The sequence below is a fragment of the Fusarium vanettenii genome (assembly GCF_000151355.1).
Source record: "Fusarium vanettenii 77-13-4 chromosome 10 genomic scaffold NECHAsca_14_chr10_3_0, whole genome shotgun sequence".
NCBI lineage: Eukaryota > Fungi > Ascomycota > Sordariomycetes > Hypocreales > Nectriaceae > Fusarium > Fusarium vanettenii.
The window spans coordinates 874,071-896,824 of NW_003315871.1; the positions used below are offsets into that span (position 1 = coordinate 874,071).

Below are 22,754 nucleotides of genomic sequence, written 5' to 3' on the forward strand. Positions count from 1 at the left end.
TTGAGGCCCATCTTGACTGATACACAACCAAATCGAATGGAATCAGTATGGCCGTATTCCCTTTTCAAGTGTACCGCATTTATGTAGTGACCTACTCTGCATGGCGACCTATAATACCAATAAAGACGGTTTCAATTGTTTCATTCATTTGGCGAAATTGCCATACCACCTTGAAAGGGATCCTATATATGGTGCATATGTAGTATTGTACTTAGGTAGGTCCGGAGGTACAACCGTACAAGCAGCATGTTAAGAGGAAGCAGCAGGACGGATGCTCCCGACGGTGATCGACTAGCACACCGAAACAGGAAATCATCCCGATAAGGCAAACGTCTAATTAAACATCACTTCAGTGCGAAGGCCATAAGGGGAGTCTTAGAAGCGAGGGAATGAATGTTTGCCAAGATCATTTAGGAGGGGAGTCTCGGTGCCTAAGATCACACTTAGAAGAGTTTGGTCCTTCAAAAAACGGAGCATAGCTGCGTAAATTACCAACAATTGGAGGGAATGCCAGTCACCCCAACAAGCCAACTGAGCTGAATAACCCCGTCGGTACTGGTAGGGATCGGAAAGCGAGTTCCAACGGTTCTTAGACCTAAAGATACATGGACATGATCGTTCCAATCCCTCCCTACTCTAGCTTAGCTAGGGGGAAAGTATGGATGACCTTCTCAGACTCTGATGAGAGACAAAGTAGGACTTGTCCACGGTCCCTTTGAGAGCCAAGTGATGACGGGCGAGTGCGGCGACTTCTTCCTTGTTTGAAATCACTAGTCCTGTACCCCGGTCAGCACAACTGTCGAACGACAACAAGAGTCCATAGGACGATATTTTTCCACCTCACTAGTGATCCCTCAACGGGCTGGATGCATATCCTGTCTAGTCTCTCATGCACGAACTGGGGCGGCCACCCTACCATCCACTTTATCGTCCAGCCATCCCACGGCAACAAAAGCGTTCCACCGACAAGTCTTGGCCCGACTCCCGTTGCAACGAAACTCGTTTCCCGACAATCCGGAACCTAGCAAGATAGAGTATATGCAATGTGACCGAACCAACACAATCAAAATCATGACGTTGATCCCGTCTCTGGTGACGATCTTGTGGGTTTGGGAGGTATTGTCTGGACATCCTTGTTTGTCACAGGTGATCCTTTTGACTTGGCGAAACCCGCCACTGCATGACGCTAAGCCGACGTGCCGCAGCTGAGCGTGAATAGCTTCAACCGGATGGAGCCGAGGGCCCGAGAGGCTGATCTACTAGGCGCTTAGACAAGTTGGAGGTGAGTTACTCCTTGAGTACTAGGCCTTGTAGATGGGCTAGGACTTGGTTCACATGTTCATTATAACCAGCCACTGAGTAATAGAAATATGTCTCATACTGTAATCCTGTTGCTTAAAGCTCACTCAGCAAGCGTGAATTTTACTAGAGCCGCAGCCTGTTCCCTGTATGGCGATAAACTCGCCACGTGAGATGCGACATGCATTATGCTCCTGGTAGAAGCCCGGAGCTAGCAGGGAGTCTTGCAGCTGCATATCGAGTTGACTATTCGGGTGCTGACTCCGTGGGGCGTCGACTGTTGCCGTGGGATGGGCACTTTAGGAGATATGATACACAGAAGATGAGAGACTGAGAACTGAACGGGTAAGATTATCCTCATGTTATGGAGGACTGGAATAATTTCAAGAGTTGATACTGACTGAGTGAAGAATCACATTTCATTACCTTGGCATGACTCTCCCCAGGGCTGAACCTGGGCGGTCAAAGCAACTGTGTGCCTTGGCCGAGGAACCGCAACTACTCCTTGTATGCACTAGTCTGGTTGTGCCTGGATGCAACATAATCCTTGGCCTGTCGTCCAGAAGAGGAAACTCGCGTGATGGAGGATACAACTCTGAGGAAGATGCCGAGGAGCTTGAATTCAGCAAGGGTCATTCCCGGTCTCGGAGTTCTCGGTAACTGCCTTGTGGGCTTTCCATGAAACTTATTTGGCACTGTGTTTTGTCTCTCGAAGAAAGTTATAACTATTCACTTTCAATAGAATACAAAAACCTTTCAACTATGTCCACCAGCGAGTCCTCTCATGAGAAACGGTCAGCTACGGGCTTGTGCTTAGGAGTTTTCTCTCCGACGGCCCGGTCCTGCAACCTTGGCCATTCCCAAAAGGTCAACCCTGAAAGCTGAACTTTACGTACATGGCTTGAGAAGGCCAGTGGATCCATAGGCGGAATCAAGTGCGCTTACCAGGGTGTCAAGCAAGGTTGCGATCACTGTAGCCCATGGCTAGATTATCAGATGATCTGATAAGATAACCGTGCCATGAAGCCTTTTTGCCCTTCTGCGTCTGCGCTCGAGGCCTGGTTAAGCGCCGGATATGTGCTTGGCGTGGGGAACGAGGGATTTGCGAGAGCGTCCGATGAGCTTTGCTGTTCTGGGAGAAGGATGAGCGAGGTTGAGCAAGAGGCATCGCGGGCGTGTATATAAAGCCTCATTGTTCCTCTCTCTGGAAAAAATCTTCTCCATCCTCAGCATCTTCTTCAAAAGCTTCAACTCATCTTTCAAGTCTCTTGAACATCAACCGTCAACATGAAGGTTTCCGCTTTCCTCTCCTCCGTTGCCGTCACCCTGGCCTCCATTGGCTCTGCCAATGCCGCCACTCCCCTCTGCGCCGTAAGAAAGAGCCTGAACCAACACGAGAAATGTGTTGTTGGTTCGAGCACATTTTGCTGACTTTGCCGACAGATCACTTGCTTCACTGCTGTCATGAACCACGAGGCTGCCAAGACCTGCACCGAGGCCAACATGTTCCTCTGCATGTGCAAGATCAAGGCCCTGACTCTGGCCTACCGTGACTGCGCCTGTTCCAGCTGCCTTACCCCCCAGAGCAAGCTGGATGCCATTGCCACTGGCAAGGACATTTGCAACCGTATGTATTCCCCTGATCTGGCAGTGAGATTTGAAGCTGACAATCCGCAGAGTACCAAGCTCCCGTTGCCTGGCTCCCCGATACCTGCCCTGCTTAAATGGCTGGGTATAAGCTGTTGATGAGCTTGATGGAACGACTGGGGTATACTTGTAGTTGTGAGGGCAATGCTGTATACTCTGAAACACGATTGAGCATGTAGTTATGATTATGAGATTGATTCCAAGATGTGCCAGTTCCTGAGTGCATGAACCATTGTCTTTTTGAAGCAAATAAACATCGGAGGTGGTAGAAACGGAGACGGATAAATAAGAATTATCCCAGCTCCGCGATCGACCCCCACAAGTTGACGGTTGGCGACGATTTTGGTGTAGCGGAATGGAACGTGACTGGCAACCGTCCTCTTCAAGCGGATCCCCCGGTGGCCTGAGAAGAGAGTGTCTAGGCGAGATCTGCTGCTCCGAGCGCTTTTGGTCTAGAGCTGATTATACGAGTTCAAGGGTTTTTGTTCAGCTTGGGACATGGGTTGGTTGCGGGGCGTCGCTCGGCCTGGCTATCCGTAAAGATTCTAGCGAGTCGAGGTCATCTTGGCGAGGTTGGATTTGAGGGCAGGTGATGGGAGATTGGGATGGAAAAATGAAGCTTGGCTGTGCCGGAAATTGAATGGTGGTGGAAAGGTTGAGGATGTAGTTTGAGGCAATGACCATGTAAAGAAAAGCTAAACACTGTTGTGCGAAGAATGAACCATGTGTTGGTGATTCCATCGTCAAGCAAACTCGGTCGAGCTGGAATCTCGGAATGGCCTCACAGCAGTTCACCGCGTCATTACCGAAATTGAAGATGCCCATCTTTTCGGGTGCTCGATCTTGGCTAACTACCCGTCAATAGCTTGTAAAAAAAAAAAAAAAAAAAAACATCCAGCCTCTCGAGGCTTGCACCAGGATCTGAGTTGCAGCTATTGAGCATCGTTAGCTCAGGTACAGAGATGAGCAGAAATGGGCGTGGCGAGATAAGCGGTCGGGTCGGCGTTCAGCTGCGGGTTTAATGGGGATTCCACATGATGGGCTTTTTGACAGCCCAATGACAGATCCTAGTTCGTGATGGAGGTGATTCGGAGCCTCGGCCGAGCTTGTGCATGGGGGGACAACATTGGGATGGAATCACGTCTGGGGACCCTTCTTTGGTATGAATAGATAACATAAGTCAAGATCTTGTTTAAGAGTATCCGTTAACCGTTGATGATCGTCACCCTTAATCTTTTCCCCAGGTGTCATCCAGCCGTGGTCCTTTGGTAAAGACGTCCAGCAAACACTGATTATCAGATGATCAGATAACTCTAAAATTACCGCCCAGCCAAACTACGGTGCCTGGCGACCGACGGCGCTGCCAGACGAGCCCGATCAAGAAAGGCGTGTACAATTTATCACGCACGCCACCAAAACCTCAGGGTGGAGAAGGGTAAAATGGTCAGGCTACAGGGGGGGCAGTCAGGGGATGGTCTGCAGGGGTTTGCGTGGGATGGGAGCATCATTCTTTGGGACAATCTTGGGGTCAGGCACGAGCGTTCGAGACCAGGTATAAGGATGGAAGAGTGCCTCTTTTTTTTTGGGTTTGGTCTTTACACGGTTTATATCCTCCAGCTGACGCCTGTTGAACAATTTGCTGTTTCTATCAGTCAACGACACATCAGACACCATGAAGACGTCTACTTTTGCTCAGCTGCTCTCCCTCGCGGCGGTGGCCACGGCTCAAATGCCCAAGTGCGCTGTATGCCGCTCAAATGCTCACGATCGATCGATTCCTAACTAACGCGCGATAGATTGACTGCTTCCAAGATGTCATTTACGCGCATCCTCCCATGGCCTGTAAGGAGTCCACCATGTACCTGTGCTTCTGCAAGATGCCTTCTCTGCAGTGGTACTTTATTGAGTGCGGCAATGAAAAGTGTGAGGACTCTGAGGGCGCCATTAGCTTTGGTCTGAACCTCTGCGACGGTGAGTATTTTTGAGAGTGTCTCTTTCTGCGGCACGTCTAATAAGAAACAGAGCTTGGTTACCCCATCGAGACCGACAAGCTCACCAAGCCTCCCATCACCAGCGAGGGAACCATCACTGAAGCGCGACCCACCGTGACCGAGGTGGACGACTCTACGCCCACCACCAACGACGCTGCCGAGACCACCGCCGAAGAGTCTGCTGCCGAGACCACCGAGGCTGCCAGCACCACCGTCGCTTCCACTGGAGCTACCACTGCTGCTGCTTCCAAGACGGAGAGCTCGGCTGAGGAGACTGGGACTGAAGAGGCCGAGTCCTCTGCTGAGACCTCTGCCGAGGAGTCTACCGCCGAGTCCACTGCTGCTGGATCAAGCGCTGCCGAATCTAGTGCTGCCGACGCTACCAGCGATGCTTCTGCCGATGCTGCTACTTCTACTCCCACGACCGAGCCCAACGGCGCCAACTCTGTCACTGCCTCTGGTCTGCTCGTCGCCGTCGGCGCTGTCGCTGTCGCTTTTGGCCTTTTCTAAGGGGTGAGTCTATGCTGGTTTCAAGCGCAGTGTAAATCATCTGTTTTCTGTCTATAGAGCTGCAACTTAATGGGCGATGTGTAAAAATACATGGATAAACCTGGCTGTCAAATATCGATTGAAACCGTTTCCGTGCAATATTGATGAACAAGTGAGACAAATGATCCTTGTGAGCATCCGACGATCGGCTCCCGGCAAGGAAATCCGTATAAGCCAGGGTATCTGTCCGTATTAGGCATATGGCTAATGTCATCCCATACCGGCCGAATCGACCCATGGATGCTGGGCTGAAGGTGCAGCATAAACAAATTTCAGTGAGGCGTTTGATCCTTTTGTTTTGAAACAGTTGGCTTGTTGTTTTGAAACGGCACGGCGGCGGATTCTCGGTGGTGCTGATGGAGGATTTCATGCGTTGTTATTAGATGGTGTGTGCGTGAGACTTTGTTTCATCCGGCACAGGTTCAATCAGGGCATGTTGAATGAAGCACCCTGTCATCCGAAGAGACTCTTTTCTATGGACAAGATGCAGCCTTACCGGCAAATAAATGCGGAACGGACACTTGAATTATAGAATGCAGCCTTGAAATTCGCTGGATAGTAGAGAGTTCCCGCCCTGCTAGGCAGTATGCTGCTATGATACATATCGCTGTATCGCGATTCCAGATTTTCGCCAGCCAATGAAATTTGAGACAGGTTTGATTGGTCCGATAAGCCCGGGCCCATAAGTGATGACACAATCCTCCACGCAGCCGAAAAAACCTTAGACTAAATGCGATTTGCTACTGATGATGTGGAAATCTATCTTTAACGAGTGAAATGTGTTTGTTCAACGCACAAGGACAAAGAGACACTGTCACAGTGATATATATATATTTTTATAAATATATAATTTTACTACCGTGGTGAAGTTTAATACCTATGAAGCTAAAACGGGTTTACTTATAGCTATCTTCGGTAAGAAGTTATTTTTCTTTTTTTATTTAGGTTAATCCTTAAATAATACTAACTGCTAATTAAGCATATGTTTCCTTAATAGCTATAAAGCATAACAAATAAGACACCTTTAATAATATTAATATTATATTAAGCCTAATATGTTAACACTCAGTGGAGGATTCACCTATTTCCAAGCCAACTCGAGCATCACGTCTATTAAGTGGATCACGTGCGATAGGCCTCACCACCATTAATTCTTCTAGTGAAAACATCGACAACACTCAATCAACATTCACTCATCCTCTTCTAAACAAAATCGCCAGATCTACCGCTTCTAAATATCAGCGACTCACATCCTCACTGGGTGTGTAAACCTCGAAGCTGACCATGTCTCACGAGCCAGGATCTTCACGCCATGTCGACAAGTCCTTGAAAATGGCAGGCTTGGGGCGTCTAAGGTGGTACTGCACGCCCTGCCAGAAGTAATGTCGGGATGCTAATTCCTTCAAACAACACACTCTTTCGGAATCTCACACTCGTCGTATCGACAATATCGGCAATGTCAAGGACACCATCAGCGACTTCTCCCAGCAATTCCAAACTTCGTTTCTCAGGCTCCTCCGGACCAGTCATCAAGAGAAGAATATCCATTCTAACCGTTTCTACCAGACATACATCGCGGATAAGCACCACATTCACCTCAACTCTACCCGCTGGAATTCTTTGACTGAATTCATCAAGCATCTCGGTCGAGAAGGCCTCTGCCGCGTTGAGGAGAAGGACGACGGACTCTACGTTGCCTGGATCGATCGCTCTCCAGAGGCCGTTCGCCGAGCTGATGCACTCAAGAAACGAGACCAAGCCGATGCTGCGAGCAAGACCAGATAAGATGATGTTATCAGGGCCCAGATCGAACGGGCACAAGCGAACCGAAAACCATCCCCAACTGCCACCTCACTCTCAATGCCCCTTCCCACTGAACCTGGTTCTGAAATTACATTTCAGCTGACTACCAACACCAAAGGAACATCAAAGACCACTGGAGGTCCGGTCAAGAAGGCCAACGCCTTCAAGGCGGCAAAGCAGAACCTTCAAGAGGCCAAGAAGAGGAAGCAACCCGAGCCCACCACCATGGATGAGCCTCCTTCCAAGCGTTCCTAAGACTCTATGTTGAGAGAGCGCATTGTGCTGATCAGTTGAGACCTCAGCCGGAAGCGAAGCGAATTACTCAATAAATGATCAAAGGAGAATGTCATGAGAGCCCACGCATGGTCCGACAACACCAACACGCTATCACAATCCTTATGAGGAAAACGGTCATTCTCCGATATCTATCTACGCACTCTTTTGTTTCTAGCTTCCTATTTAGCACATCTCTAGTCTTTATCCACACCACGTGGTGTCAGCACCGTGATCATGTGTGCACATCTCTGTCAACCTCAAAATAGGATGCAACAATATATTCTTCAAATCACTTTTTGCTACTGATAAGTACAGCACCCAAAGTCCAGACTATCAACACCATGTCAACTGAAGCAGCCCGGGATCCCTGCTATCCTAGACCATAACACACGGATTGCCCGTCCACCCTTACAGACAGATGCCAATGCAATCGGCACCCCCATTCTCAGGATCACAGTCATCCGTAGGGTTGTCGTAGCACCAAAGCCCCTTGGGGCACTTCTTGCCGATGAATCCACCACAAGAGGGCGCCTTCTTAGGAACGCAAATGCCAGGCGCGTCGCAGGCCATGCCGCAAGAGCCGGGAATGCGAGGATCGTCGATGCAGTGCGTGCCCTTCTTGCATGGGGGAGGAGGCTCCATGCGGAAGCCTCCGCAAGTCTGGTACTGGTTCTTGAAGTAACACGTGCCGGGGCAGCGGTGGAGGTTGGTGCAGCTGTAGTCGTTGGGCACGCACTTTGTGTCTGCCGGGCAGGGGGCAATCTTGAAGCCGCAGCCTCGGCCGTTGGGGCTCTGCTGGGCGGCTGCGAAGCCGAGGAGGGTGGCGGCGATGAGGTTGGTGAAGAGCATTGTGATTGAGTGATGTGTGGATGTGGATTGCTTGGTGGTATAGATGGAATGGGGAGTGGCACTTTATATAACTTGCATGACGAGAAACAGTTTGGACGGAAACCAATGTAAGCTTATCATTAATTCAAACCACACTCCATTTCCCTGAAACATGCGTACAGAGTAAAATGAGGCCGGATCTGCGGTCAGGTGTCCGCGAAGCTTTGAGAGCAAATGAAGGGGTCAGCCACCTCGTATAGCCACGAATATACCTCTCATCGCGGCACGGTAATGACGCATGATTCGTTCATTCCTCGTGAAAAAACAATCCTCAGCTGTCAAATGGCCTCGGCGTGATTACCCCGGCGTCGATCCCCCATGTCGTCACTGCGGCATTGTCCAATTTTAGACCTGGAGGGTCTCAGGAGAAGCGCGGACGTGATTTGATGCCGACAAGCCGCAGTGGGACGGAGACTTGCCAATTGGTCTGCTTGGTCAAAACCTACTCCATCTTGCGGCCGGCAGTTTGACGGGCGGCCACGTTGAACGGACGATGGCGTCGCAATTCAGCCTAGCGCTGAGAGCTTGTGAGACACTGTTACCCGCGATATGCCTGAGCTGAGGGCGGAATGTGGCGGTCGGCCGATCGGCCGTGGCTCGAGGTTGAATATTTGTTTGGTCATGAGGTGTCATCGGGGACAATAGTACCTGAATGAGGTTGTATTTCTCTAGTGGATATGCGTCCCGGGCTCCGTCTCTGTACATGTACTCATCTCCCCGGCATCACATCTCACTTATTTTCCTCGTCCTCCTCGTCCTCAGCCAATCTGGCTTGCCATTTTGACCTGTACTCTCAGTTTGTCAGCATAGGGCGTACACAAGTCCCGGGTTCTTTGGAACCATCGGCCACATGTCAACACGTCGACGCCCTATTGCAGGACTTCCTCTGCTCAGGTCGCCGTGCTGATTCTTCCGATGGCTGGCACTATCATCTGATACTTGGCGGCCTTGGGGGTTTCTAGAGCGAATGGCACTTGATAGCCGGGTCCAGACTTGATGCTCGTGGACTATTTGGGATACATACCTCCGGAGCTGACCTCGAGGAAGTCAGCGTCTCGCTCAGCTAGGATAGGTGCCAACTTGCAAGAGTCAGCGACGGTCCAGCCTTCCGGTAACTAATCCTTCATGTTGTCACACCAGTCCGTGCCGCTGATTCTGACGAATAGCGGCACTTCATCCAGGATTGCGGCGCGAACAAGGTCCGTAATTTCAAGGACCAATCTCACCCTGTTCTCCCAGCTGCCACCGTACCTGTCCTTGCTCTGGTTGCTGATTGGGCTGAGGAACTGGTAAATCAGATGCCCGTGAGCGGCGTGGATTTCAACAACATCAAGACCGGCCTTGACGGCTCGCTTTGTGGCGTCGGCAAAGGCGACTTTGACAACCTCGATTTGGTTCAGGATCATCTCCTTGGGCTAAGGTGCTCCTCATTGAAGCGGAGAATAGAAGGGGCATGCAACCTCATCAGGCCATCCTCCCACGTCTGGTGTAGCTATTACGTTCTTGTGGAGAAATGATACCATGGTGCTCGACTTTCTTCCAGCTTGGCTTAGTTGAATGCCGATATTTTCGGTTCCGGCTGTAAGCGAAGTCTTGAGAAGTTCAATTTGGTCGTCTTCCCGTAGACCAATGTCCTGCAGTGTAGCACGGCAGTTTTTCTGGACCGCAGTTTATTTCACAAGGGCCAAGCCCGGACCTCGTTGGGTACTGCCGCCCAACTGCGTGAGATGCCAGTCCGTGGCGTAGCCGTCCTTGGCAGAGCACCGGCACAGCGGGGCCGAAAAGAGCCGGCTTTGGAAAGTTACACCCCGGATGGTGAGAGGCGTAAAGAGTTTTGGTGTCTCTGTGTCCTCCTTGACGCCGTTGCGGTGCCTGATGGTGGTTGTTGGGCTGGAGTGTAGTAAGGGGAACCTCGCCCCGACATTGTCAATGACGGAGGTTGGAGGGCATGGACTTTCCTTGGCGGCCATATTTGATTTGTTGACTTGGATGGTTTCCCTGATTATCAAGGTTGGCAGTGAAGGTCCTCACGTGACTCATGTAGGTGATGGCAATATGTTTTGACGTCTCGTTGCTGCAGCCAGCAAGCTTCTTTCCTTAGCCCTGAAGTACATTCCATTTGTCCCTCAAAGGCTTCTTTCTGTCTCAACAGGGGCCTGGGATTATGGGGGTTTCAGTCGCTTAGTAGGTTCAAGAGGCCAGTCCAAGAACAAAAGGAGGGGCTCTATACTCAAGGGGGGAGTCGACATTCCTTCACCGATCCAAATTCATCGAAGTTACAAAGCATTTAAACTTCAAATACGAGTCTTGCACAATAGCTAATACCAAGTTATTGAAACCCCTAGCAAAAATACCCAACATTGAGTTGTTGAAACCCCGAAGGAAAACCCCAGCTATGAGTTGTTGAAACTCTCCACCAAGCTTTTCCATCTGCTGCCTCGCATTTCTCCTTTCCCCAGCTTAGCATCGATGATTGGCACTCTAATTAGGTACCATTTCGGTCTGCATCCTAGCCCACATCCATTTGATGTACAAATCGACGTCAATCGGACGGAAATCTGGTAACCACATCGGCCCGTGGTCAACCAGGAAATGGAAGGGATCAGTGTTGCGCACGTGCATGATAAGTTGATCATCCGAGGCTAGAGCGGATGTCTCAAACGTGTTACGACCAGAGAGCCTGCTCGTTTGTAAAATCAGCTCCATCGAGCGAGTTCCGTGGGGGTAGCGCCCATGGTTCAATAGCGCTTTAGTAACCCCCCCATGCACGTTCAGTCTGTCGACATCTACATCAAAGCGCCTTTTCAGCATACTTGCAAGTAGGATAGCTCGTCGCACGATGAACATTCTATCCCTGTTGGGCCTGACTCTGTTTGGACCCTTGATGTCAATGTGTGCGCTCAATCTGCTGACGAAGTCGGGCTTCTTTGCCTGCCTGTCTTGGCGAACTCGGTCCGGGTCTGGATCCTGGTTGTTTTCATCATTGTGGTCGGGTTGGTGCTCCTCGTCATTGTCGACGTCGTCGTCGTTATAGTTGAGGTTTTCGTTATCGTCGGGGTCGATATCGTTCGGCGGGGGCTCGTCTCTGCTATTTTTGAAGTTCTTGAATGTGCTCGAGGTCCCGCCGATGAAAATAAAGATGGCCCGTCCAAGGGCTCGGATGACGCCGGCGTCAAGGAATTGGCCATCCTGCATAGGTGCCAGGAAGTACTTCAACCAGCCCAGCGCTTTCTCATGGAGGGCAGAATCAAACTCATCAAACAGCACAACTGGAATTTCGCCCTTGAGTGATTTGTCCCTGATATTGCGGAAGATGCCAACCAAGTCCGAGTACTCCAAGAACTGAGAAAGGTTGGCTTCGATCGGCTCACACTTCTTCTTGGTAAAGTCTTCGACCAGTGCCTTCATGACCTCCTTTATACCAAAGGACTTTCCAGCACCTGGCTGCCCAAAGACCGCAATCGATAGTGGCTTATCTGTCTTGCAACGCAGATACTCATGGACCACGGCGGCAGTGGATCGGTAACCTTCAATCTCTGTTCGATCTGCGGCTTTCAACTTGCCGAACAGGGCCGTTGGAACGATGGCGTCGAGGTACTTTGTCCCTAGGTTGACTACTTCAGCAGCGGTGAACCTTCGCTCTCTACGAGGCAGTCTGAAAAGGGACCATCTCCCATCGTCGGCCATCCCGTTTCGATCACAATATATGATCTTGGTCTTGGACGCTTGGTAGTTGTTGAGGCTCTTGGCTTTGGGATAATTCAAACCGCCATTGATGTCCTTGCAGAACCCCACGGTTGCGAACCGATGGGACCAGATGATGGCGAGCTCGATAGCCGTCCCCACCTGTGTGCGGCCCATTGTCTCGGGGGCTATGACGGGTTCTCTGGCGAGAGATGCTGCCAGCCCAGAAACAAAAGCCAGGTGGATGCCCGGCATCCGTCCCTGATAGGGCTGCAGGAGGTCGCCCTCTGCCATGTCTGGCACCATGTGGAAGACGAATGGTCGAGTGTCTGCACCCAGGGTACTTGGTGGTACGTGGAGGACACCCTCGTAGCCGCAGCGCACAAGCAAATGCACCCTCTCTTTTACTTCTTGGGGCATCGGAAAGGTGATTCTGGCGAGTTTTGATCGAAGATGCTCCATTGTCTTTTCCCAAGATATACCACGAGAGATGCGAATTTCATTGGCACGAAGATCGTCGGCGTCAATCACGAGGATAGTCGAAAGGCTCTGCTGTTCTGGGGGTGCAATAATTTTGTCCCAAAGTGCACCAGTCCACAGAGGCGCATGCATCTGATAGATCAGGACTTCCCCGTGAGGTTCCCTGATAGCGAACTCGGCATTGTCCTCAACCCCAGAGTCATCCCAGACGGTGATCCTTGGTGGCAAATCCTGGGGCACATTGTTGTTGCCGGCGCTCTGAAGTCTCCAGTTGATGGTAGACTGCTTGACAACTCGAAGGGAAGGTTTGGTGCCCTTCTCGTTTTTGGTCAGCTCTGTGGTGGAATCAAAGTCTGGTTCCTGAGTAGGCTGGTGAACTGGTGGTAGTGGATGGCACCGCACTGTCCAGTCATTGTCTTGCGGCTTCAGTAGCCGACCCATCAGATCGATTCCATCATGGATAATGGTTGCTTCCACCTTTGAAGGGACGTCTGCTGGGACCATGAAACATTCCTGCCGCTTCTGGGCATACACCGAGATGATAGGCGGTGGTTGATCTGCTGGGAGCGTAGGTGTCTGATGCGCTGTAAAAGAAATTTAGTATAGAGACAATCGCAACGTATCTGTTGATGTTACTCACCTCTACCAAACCCCAAAGCCAGGTATCCTTCGCTGGCATGATTTCTACGATGGGGACCAGCAGACATCCGAACAGAGATGGAATCTCCGATCTGGAACGCGGGGTTAGCCAACCCCCTGTGTGATGCTGCAGAGAGAGCCACTCTTGAGTGGCCCATGGTCTTGCTTACCTTGAGATGCTGGAATATCTCGTCATCTTTCGTAAACATTCGGCCCCGACACTAGAAAATGGCTGGTTAGTATACTTGTCCAAGAAACGGGATAACGGCATACCCATTTGTGTTCGTTGACCCCGAACCAGTTTCTGTGACTGAACCACGCCAACGATTGGCCACTGGGAAGTTTCTTGACTTCATCGCTATTCCCCTTATGAATAGCAAGCTCAAACCAAGTCAAAACTCCAGCCCAGTCGTCATGTTGAACATTTCGGTTGTGAGAATGGGTGATGAGTTGGAGACTAGTGAGTTGGCTGATGTCGTTCTCGGTCAAAAGCTAATGTGACACTCCATTAGCTTCCTGTATATATTCATGTATGAATCGTGGAAATCAACGAGAACTGACCCTTGTTCTGAACCAATGCGAAGCTTGGACTTCCTCCACGCCCTCGGGAGCAGGGGTTTGGTTTGGCCCCCCTTGGAGGTAGTATGTGCCCGGTCCCGGCACCGGCTCATCTTGCTGGTTTCCATGAGGGAAGGGTTGCCAGGTGTTGTTGTTGGCTGCCAGAAGAGCCGGTATTTCACCAGGCAGGTTGTCAGCCATGCTCGTGGAGAGTGTTCAAACGAAGAAGTGTGGTTTTTGCCTGTTAAAGTATGATGAGGAAAGTGTGAGAGCGATGTGGAAAGCTAAGTGTTTTCCCCGGGGCTGTAGGTCTCCTACTTATAAGCATATCTTATTGTCGAAGTGTTTCGTCTCTGAACTGCCCTGACATTACGTGAATCATACGTAGAGAGTATCTGGAACGTGAGTGTTAGTTGAAGGTACCACTGAAATGCCGAGTATCTTCTACATACAATTCACATGCCGTTCAGGGATTGTCCCACCCAGATTACTCAACCAAAACGCAATTGAATGGCGATGAGAAACATGCATACCACTTACCCAACAAGACATGTCTTAGTACGCACTCGACAACTGTGACGGGAGACTAGCTTGGTAGTTGGTAGATCAAGGGAGAAAAGAGTGATTCAGACAGCCAGGCCTTAGCACCAAGTTTAATCTCAAGATGTATACCTATGCAAGGAGTTTTGCTCTCCTCAAGGTACTGGCCGACCACGATGGTGTGGAGCGAACTCTGCTTTCAACATAATTGTAGCATCTCAACACACTAACGCAGTGACACGAAACACTGGATATCTAGACATTCTCACAGAGATTGACTGTTGGCAATGGCAACTTCAGTTTCTCATTTGCTCCGATACGGATAATTTTGTACCTTGCCTGACTGATCCAGGCCACGCCGCCGCCGTACTTGCAAGGAAAGACATGAAGGCATGCACAGTTCCAGTTTGGGCAAGCCGAAATGCGGGGAGATGAGATCCAAAGCTCAAGAAAATGCCAGGGAGGCAATCTGTGGCAGAGCAAACTTTTCATTATCGTAGACTAAGGCGCATGACTTCTTGGCTGGCTGGATTAAGACAAGGGACGGGCCACCCCTAGATTGACCACGCTATATCGTTAGATTTGTAGATCGATGCGCATATCCTCTGCGGTTGGCCGGACCGAGGCAAGGGCGGATGTCTCGGCCAACTCTCGATTATCCATCTGAGATCTCGAGATTCTAATATGAACGCGTATATCTCCTAGGGCTGGCTGGAGTGAAACAGACCCTTCAACCAACAGTGCTATATCACAAGTCTTGTAGATGGAGGCACAGTCTTTTGGGGCTGGCTAGAGTGAGACAGGAACGGATGTCTCGGCCACCCCACGATTTACCATGCGACATTGGAAGATTTGTAGATTGAGGCGCATGCTCACCAGGGCTGGCTGGACTAAGACACTGGAGATGGGTTTACGAGCATGAGCGAAGGCCAGGTGGCAATCTGCATGAGAGAGTACACGTCACATTTTTTCGTAGATTAATTTGTAGATAATAGCTTTTAGGCTAGCTAGACTGAGACAAGAGACGGATGTCTCGGATCAACCCTCGACTAACTATGCCATACACCGAACAACTTGTCGTTTAACAGACCATACATGCCCCTACATCTTCTCTATGGCCTCATTGGGCACCCAGTGGGCTCCCCCAGCACACCGATATCCATCACCCTGCTTGATCCAATGAAATCCAGCAGGGCATATTCCCATGCTCTTGAGCTTTGCCTTTTTCGCTTCGATCTGCTTGCGTCTGTCTTCCTCGGCCAATATCTCCCGCACGAGTCTCTCTCTGTCCGCATCACTGGCATCCTTCTGGGCTTTCTTGAGTTGCCGGAGCTTCTTCTCCTCTTGGACTTCCTTTTCCTTGTCTTTCTGGAGTTGCTCCCAGACTGCATCGCTCACACCGGGGTCTCTGATGCTATTTGGATTTGCCGAGCCGGCATCTTGTTCTTCCTCTGATTCATCGTCACTGTGCTTCTCTTGGGCTTTTGTTGAGCTGCTGGTCTGAGTGCTGGGCGCGAATTTTGGTCCGTCAGCTTGTGCGCTTGCAAACTTCTGTGTCGAAGGCTTCTTTGCGTTGTTCATCCTTCCGGAACGTTCAGCAGTCATCTCGTCGAGCGCGGAAAGAACAAGAGCCTCAGTGATCTTCAGGGTTGCAGAGGAGAGATCAACCTTGTGAAAGATCTTCTTGGCCAGTTCCTTGACGTCTCTAGCGTTCGCCCAGCTATCCTGTAAAGACAGAGCTCGGAACTTGGCCTCCAACTTTTGGATGAAACGCCAATGAGGCTTCTCCAGACACGAAAGATCCATAGGCTTCTTGCCCTTGAGCTTGGCTTTCCACCCTTGCAGTTGACTCGCCATCAACTTGATGCAGGCATCAGGTCCAAGAGGGTCAAAATCAATACTCTCTGGGAACCGGCTAGTCATTCCAGGGTTGATGTTGAGGAGGGTGTTGATGTCTTCAACGTAACCAGCCAGGATGATAATGAGCTTGCCCTGGTACTTTGGCTTTGTGACAGAGTCGACCAACTCGTCCACCGCTTCCTTGGCAAAGGAGTTCCTGTCAGCTGCCAAGCGGTAAGCCTCATCGATGAAGAGGATCCTTCCTAGAGCCTTTTCGAGAAGTTGCTGCACCTTTGGCCCAGTATGTCCAACGTACTCGCCAATCAGATCAGTGGCGGAGCACTCGATGACTTCTGTGCTGGCCAAGAAACCCATGTCGTAGTAGACTTTGCCCATCTTGCGCGCTGCCGTTGTCTTGCCTGTGCCGGGCGGTCCGCGGAACAAGAAGTTGTAGGGAATCTCTGGGTCGATGTCCAACAACTTGGCATTTCTGACTCGGGTCTGATAACCTTGCAGGATCGAGATGAGGTTGTCTCGTCCGACATCACCCTCAAACAGTTTCTTGATGTCAGTGTCCCCTCTTTCAGCTCTGTCAAAGTCCGCATCAAAGTCGATCGCTTCTAACTTGCCGTGTCTTCTGACCTTGCCGCTAGAGACACGCTTCTGGTGGCTTGCCTGAGCTTCGTTGAGGAGAATATCAATCTCGCCAGCGTTTCCAAAGTTGGGGCGGTTCCTTGCTCTGCGGAGAACGTCGAGTGCCACCTGCTTGGCCTTGTCGGTAGCCGAGAAACCTTTCTTGCCCAGCTTCATGTCGAGAATCTTGGCAAGGGCAACATCGTCAAAGTCTTCAAAGACAAAAGCGGATGAGAGGGGGAAACGTCGACTCAAGCCGGGGTTGACGTTTTGAAACATCTCCTCCATTTGATCCTTGTAGCCAAGAAGGAGTACACATCGGTCTTCTCCGGGTACGCTTTGAATCTCGGCAACGATGGTGTCCACCACAGCTGTCCTGAAGATATCGGTACCCGAAGTCTTCTTGCCTCCTCCATAGAGGCCATATGCTTCATCGATGACGAGGACCTTGCCTACTGTCGAGGCTAGGATACCCTTTGTCTGAACCTCGGACTGGCCAATATGCGCTCCCACAAAGTCGGCTGGGTTTTTCACCACGACCTCGCCGTTTGACAAGAGCCCAAGGTCTGTGAGGATCTTAGCGTACAGCTTGGCCACTGTCGTCTTGCCGGTTCCAGGGGATCCCAGAAAGACCTTGTTGAGGGAGAATTCGACAAGGGGCTGCTCATCTAGCTCGCGCTGATAGTTCGTCTTGAGCGTGTCCATCAGCATCTTGAGAGCATCCTTGACTTCTTGAAGTCCGATCAGACAATTGAGCTCTCGATACGCTTTGCTCTTGGTCAACGCTTCAGATGGCTCTGGCCCGATGATGTCTTCCCGGCTGAGTAGTAAATCATCTGGCTTTTGTTTCGCTTTGCGTTCCCTCCTGATTCTTGCTGCCTGTCTGATAGTGATGCGTTGAAGGCAGTTCTCGACAGCACGGGCGTTGCCAAAGCCGTTCTTTCCACGCCCATGACCGATTCGTCGACACGCGATGCGGAAGAAGCGGCCATCTGGGCCCTCCTCTACCTTCATTCTCCCCTTGAACTTGCGATGAGTCTGGAGTTGCAGGATGCTCAGCAGTTCCTCATTGGTGTAGTCCTCAAACTTCATCTCGATGGGGAATCGGCTTGGGATGCCTGAGTTATGAGCAAAGAACGACTCCATGTCCTTGCTGTATCCCGCCAGAACAAAGACGATCTTGCCTCTTTGGTTCTCAACTTCCGCAAGCAGAAAGTCCAAGACGGCTTTGCCGCCGGGACTGTTGCCGGAGGTGAGCTGGTAGGCCTCGTCAATGAACATGACACCTCCGCCATTATTCATGATCTTTTCGAGAAGTTTCTCACAGCCCGATACGCCCAAGTTGGCCAGCTTGGAGCCTGTCACCTCTTCAAAACAGTTCCCAGCGATGGCACCGACTGAGGTGAGGAATTCACCATAGATACGAGCGACAGTTGTTTTGCCTTGGTGGGTTAGTCAAATTCCATGTCAGAGGAAGCAACTCACCAGTTCCTGGGTTCCCAAGCATTGAACAGCTGAATCTCTCCCCGCTCAGCGTAAAACCTTGACGCAGCTTTGTGTCCACGAAGGACTTCATGGAGAGCATCTCCTCCTTGACGGCCTCGAGTCCGATCATGCCCATGAGCTTGTCCAATGCAGAGTTGCTGGCACCCTCGGTCTGTTTCATGTGCTTCCATTCGTTGGAAGCGCTGGAGAAAGAGTTGGACTGAGGTGTAGGGTCTGGGGTTGCTGGCTGCGTCGAGTTTGTTTGCTGGGCTTTCTTGACCTTATCCAAGTTGGCTTCAGCCTCTCGAAGGGCTCTCAGCTCCTCCTTCTTCTGTTTCAGAGCTTCTGCTTGCTGCTCCTTTTCCGTCTCGTACTTCATGGTACGACGAAGGTGGTCGATCTCATCGTCCATCTCCTGCAGATCACGCCGGTATTTGTCTTGCAGTTCCTGACGCTTCCTCTCGAGCTCCAAGTTGCGAGCGATTCTTCGACGGTTATCTTCGTCTTCTTTGGCACAGGTTTTGCAGCTGCCAGAGGTATCTCCGCAGGGGACTTTGGACTTGTGACCTCTGTCGCATGTTCGCTCGACTTGCTCTTGGCAGACGATTTGTGAATGATCTTGCAACCGATGGCAGCGTCTGCGGCAGGTGTGCTTGCCGCAACTCAGCTTGACACCACTGTACACTGTTAGACAAGCTCATATGTGTGGGACTCAAACTTACCAAGGCTCTGCACATCCTCCATCAGGACACATGGCATCAAAGTCACCTGGGGACTTCAACAGCATAGATGTCTCTGGATGACGCTCGCAGAAGACAGGTACACCATCAAACAGACACTCGTTCTTCTTCAGAGCATCAAAGTACTCTGTCCACATCTCACCTCCCTTCTTGCTCTTCATGAAGGTGTCCATGTTGCCAAAGATGATCAACCCATTGCGGGCTCTGGACAAGAGCACCACCAAGCGTTCGCGGGCCTGGAGGAAACCAATGTCGCCGGACGCGTTGCTGCGAGTCAATGACACAATGACAATGTCGCACTCTTCTCCCTGGTAATTGTCGATGGTGGAAAGACGAAGCGACTTCTTGTTCACCTTGGCGCTGGCTTGGGTGAGTAGCCCGGCTCGCACGAGCTCATGTGAGTCCAAGTCGTTGAGGTATGGATCAGTCTCTTGGCGGAGAATCCCCCTCAAAAGGAAGAGCTGACCGAGGTACGGGGTGAGCACAACCATGTTCTCGGTCTTGTATCCCTGTTGGCCCAAGAACTTGACCATCTTCAAAACCATGTCCGCTTCAAATTGGTTCCTCTTGCTGGCCTTGGCCGTTGGATCACGGCGCTCAGCCACATCGGCCATCAAATCCTCGGGGTGTTGGTGATGCACAAAGGTTACTCGACTCTTCAAACCTCGGATAGGAGCGCGTTCGTGAGTCGATAGCATGTCCTTCAGTTCGGGATAGGCCAGCATGCGTGGGTAGAATGATATGTCTGGATGACTGCGGTGCTGCTCTTGAAGGGTTGTGAAGTGGCGGCCTTGGCAGACCAGCCTCTCAAACAGAGACACGTTCAAGTCGTAGCCTTCACCTTTTTCCTTGGTGAGCTTGTAGTCGCTGACCTTGGGTCGCAGCTGCTTGTGATCACCGATGAGAATGATCTGCTTGACAGAAGGGCTCAGGGCCGTGATGACATGAGCTTCGAGGATTTCTCCGGCTTCTTCGACAAGAATGACATCGGGGTTGGCCGTCTCGATGATGGACTGTTGCATCGCCGCGGCAGTTGTCGTACACGCAATGATTCGTTTGTCCTTGAGAACCCTTCGTGCACTCTCGTTTCTAATGCTCTTGATCTCGACCTCAATTTCTTGGTACCGTTTGCTGAGCTCGACAAATGTGTCTTTCTGCTCTGCACAAACAGCATACAACCACTGAGAGTGAAGCTGCTGCCTCTGTTCAGGCGGGAGCCCCCAGACCACTTGGGCCGAGGGATCCAAAGACTGAAGAAGCCCGCCGAACTGGGTGGCCAGATAGCCATTGTACCAGAAGTCGTAGAGAGTGTCTGGTGTGAGAGCCTTGTTGTTTGCGCCAACAATCTGGAAGCCGTCGTCTTCGGGGACTTGGAATGCCGCCCAGGCAGGGGTGAAGCCGTCGGAAAACTCCAAATACTCGATAATATCGCCCGAATTAATGTGTCCTGAGAGTTTCTTGCAGCAGCTCTCGAGTTCGCTGCAAATAGACGCCGATTCTGCCTGGAGACGGTTGCGGATGGACTTCTCTTCTGGAGTCAGCCAGTATTCCTTCTGCCGATCGTACTCTCTCAAAAGGGTGCTCTTGGTAGCTTCAGTGGACTTGGAGCCAAGGCGGACCATTTGGTCGGGCTTAACGCCCATGTTCATGAGGTCTTCCATAAACTGATCGAGGGCGTGGTTCGTGTAGCTCAGAACAAGAATACGACGGGTTGTCAGGCGAAGAATGGCAACCAGAATGAGCGCACCCAGGAATGACTTTCCCGTTCCAGGCGGGCCTTGGATCAATGCGAGTTCTTGGCTCAGGCCGTTAATGAAGGACTCGAGCTGGGCGCCTTCGAGCATGATGTTCTTCTCTAGGCGCATGTTCCCTGGCATCATGGCTTCCTGGCCATGAGCAGAAGTCGTCTTTAACTGCCTTATCAACTGGCCCAGCCTTTCTGGTATTTCCCTATCTTGAGAAGGCTCTTCGGAGTCGATCAGTTGGCCCTCAAGTGGCAGCTCCGTCATGGTCTGGAGCCGCTTGAGGATGGGCTCGTAGGCAAACGTTGCCGTATCAACAAGAAGGAATCTCAGGCTTTGCTGGTCGGGGCCTCGGAGAGCTTCAAGTGCCTTTCCCAGGCTTAAATCGTCGGTGAATCTGATGCCAATGACTGGGGGCGTTTGGATGAGGTTGTGGATGTCTCTGACGAGTGATCCAAATGCGACGATGTCCTTGCCACAGCAGAGAGCGCCAAATGAATCATGCTTCATGAACTGTTTGGTTTCCTCCAGAAAACCCTTCTTACCGCCCTTGGGAAGCTTCTTTGGGAAATAAATGCCCTGGTTGCATGCGACGTTGAGGGTGTACGGAAGACTGGGCCTGGGCCTTTGTGCGTTCGCGTTGTTTCCGTTCACGTCATTGAGGCCAACGAGATACAACTGAGATAAAGCAACAGGCTTGCGCTTGCTCTTCTTCTGCCCTGTGGCAGTCTGTAGATCTTCGCGTATCTCAGAGAGCATGTCCTCCCGAAGTAGGCGAAAGAGCCAGTCGCGGTAAGCAGGGCCTCTCGTGTCCTTGGCCGTGTCAAAGACATCTGCAAGACGCTGGAGGTACGGCTCATCAGTTGCTAGAAGCTCATCCGAAGTGGGATAGATGGAGATCTTGCGAAAGTCCGCATGGTCGTTGTCGTGGCGCCCTCCGGGACTGACGCCGCCGGTTGCGACGTTGGGAAGAGTAAAGGCGCTGAGAACTTTTTCGATGCGGTAGGCGATCTTCCGGACTTCTGTTGATTGAGACTTAAGGAGGGACTTGTCCTCCATTAGGTTTTGGACTCCAATCCGATGGGCATCAAGACTCCCGCTCTGGTCAGATACGATCTGAAGGCAGAGCCACGCGAAGGCTTTAAGGCCGGCATCATCAAGTCTGCCACTGTAATAGACGGGCAGCAAAGCAGACCAGAATGTGGCTGGTTCAAGAATAGCCGATAGAAGTTGTCGAAGGAAGCGACCATCGTTGAGTGATGCGACGCCAGGGTCCGAAAGAGCATGGATGAAGGGCAAGGTGGTCGATGTGATAAAGTCGGTACTCAAATCGGCACGCACAGCTCTCTCCAGAGCGGTGATACCAGCCGAGTTGGAGATGAGAACCTCAACACACTTGACGGCTGTCTTTTGCTCGCAAAAGACTTTGCATCCTTGGAGGTACAGCTTGGCGGAGTGGTTGTTGGCAATTTGTTGTTCGCCTTTGGTGATGGCCCAGAAGGACTTGATCAACTTGCCGGTACGAGAGCCCGGTCCTGTCTGAGCATACAGCACCATGATTCGTGATGCCAAGACGGTTGGTTGCAGTAGATGTGATGGAAGTGAGAGAATAGAGATACGTAGGATAGGAAGAAGTATGTCGTGAGAACGACCACAAAGAACAAGAAGCAAACAAGCAAGAAGACGTGAATACATCCTCTCTTTGTACTGCAACTTTACATTCACCAGAGCCTCGAGGCATCAATCTGCCTTGACGTACAAGCAAACACCGCCTGGGAGGCCCACCTGGGGGCCGGCCGCCTGTGTTATCTCGGCCGGCCATCCTCCCGGCCAACGGAGGTGGCTCATTCGCTGAATGTGATGCCAACGGTCGGCCTCCCACATATAAAGATCCACCGCAGTGTTGGTTTGACGCAGTTGCGAACAACAGTAAATAGATGATGTATCAAAGTGTATTTAAT

General features: G+C 51.1%; 6 protein-coding genes across 6 annotated transcripts; 2 read left to right on the forward strand and 4 right to left on the reverse strand.

Annotated features, from left to right (window-relative positions):
* Window positions 1-2,586: 2,586 nt before the first annotated feature.
* NECHADRAFT_86090 (uncharacterized protein) lies at window positions 2,587-3,023 on the forward strand (the record flags this gene model as incomplete). The annotated part of the gene is made up of 3 exons (XM_003047638.1): window positions 2,587-2,670; window positions 2,743-2,926; window positions 2,977-3,023. 3 exons carry the CDS (start codon window positions 2,587-2,589, stop codon window positions 3,021-3,023), a joined length of 315 nt encoding a protein of 104 aa, XP_003047684.1.
* Window positions 3,024-4,618: 1,595 nt separating this feature from the next.
* Window positions 4,619-5,447, forward strand: NECHADRAFT_86091 (uncharacterized protein; the record flags this gene model as incomplete). The annotated part of the gene is made up of 3 exons (XM_003047639.1): window positions 4,619-4,690; window positions 4,743-4,917; window positions 4,969-5,447. 3 exons carry the CDS (start codon window positions 4,619-4,621, stop codon window positions 5,445-5,447), a joined length of 726 nt encoding a protein of 241 aa, XP_003047685.1.
* Window positions 5,448-7,973: 2,526 nt separating this feature from the next.
* On the reverse strand, window positions 7,974-8,414 carry NECHADRAFT_106439 (uncharacterized protein; the record flags this gene model as incomplete). Its single annotated transcript, XM_003047809.1, has 1 exon — window positions 7,974-8,414. The coding sequence occupies one exon, from the start codon at window positions 8,412-8,414 to the stop codon at window positions 7,974-7,976; it is 441 nt and encodes a 146-aa protein (XP_003047855.1).
* A 929-nt stretch (window positions 8,415-9,343) lies between these two features.
* On the reverse strand, window positions 9,344-10,423 carry NECHADRAFT_86093 (uncharacterized protein; the record flags this gene model as incomplete). The annotated part of the gene is made up of 5 exons (XM_003047810.1): window positions 9,344-9,411; window positions 9,478-9,568; window positions 9,680-9,868; window positions 9,953-10,087; window positions 10,133-10,423. The coding sequence occupies 5 exons, from the start codon at window positions 10,421-10,423 to the stop codon at window positions 9,344-9,346; spliced, it is 774 nt and encodes a 257-aa protein (XP_003047856.1).
* Window positions 10,424-10,934: 511 nt separating this feature from the next.
* NECHADRAFT_86094 (uncharacterized protein) lies at window positions 10,935-14,015 on the reverse strand (the record flags this gene model as incomplete). Its single annotated transcript, XM_003047811.1, has 5 exons — window positions 10,935-13,201; window positions 13,258-13,348; window positions 13,427-13,477; window positions 13,530-13,748; window positions 13,818-14,015. The coding sequence occupies 5 exons, from the start codon at window positions 14,013-14,015 to the stop codon at window positions 10,935-10,937; spliced, it is 2,826 nt and encodes a 941-aa protein (XP_003047857.1).
* A 1,310-nt stretch (window positions 14,016-15,325) lies between these two features.
* NECHADRAFT_72601 (uncharacterized protein) lies at window positions 15,326-22,350 on the reverse strand (the record flags this gene model as incomplete). Its single annotated transcript, XM_003047812.1, has 3 exons — window positions 15,326-18,268; window positions 18,312-18,988; window positions 19,034-22,350. The coding sequence occupies 3 exons, from the start codon at window positions 22,348-22,350 to the stop codon at window positions 15,456-15,458; spliced, it is 6,807 nt and encodes a 2,268-aa protein (XP_003047858.1). The 3' UTR covers window positions 15,326-15,455.
* Between the last annotated feature and the right edge of the window lie 404 nt (window positions 22,351-22,754).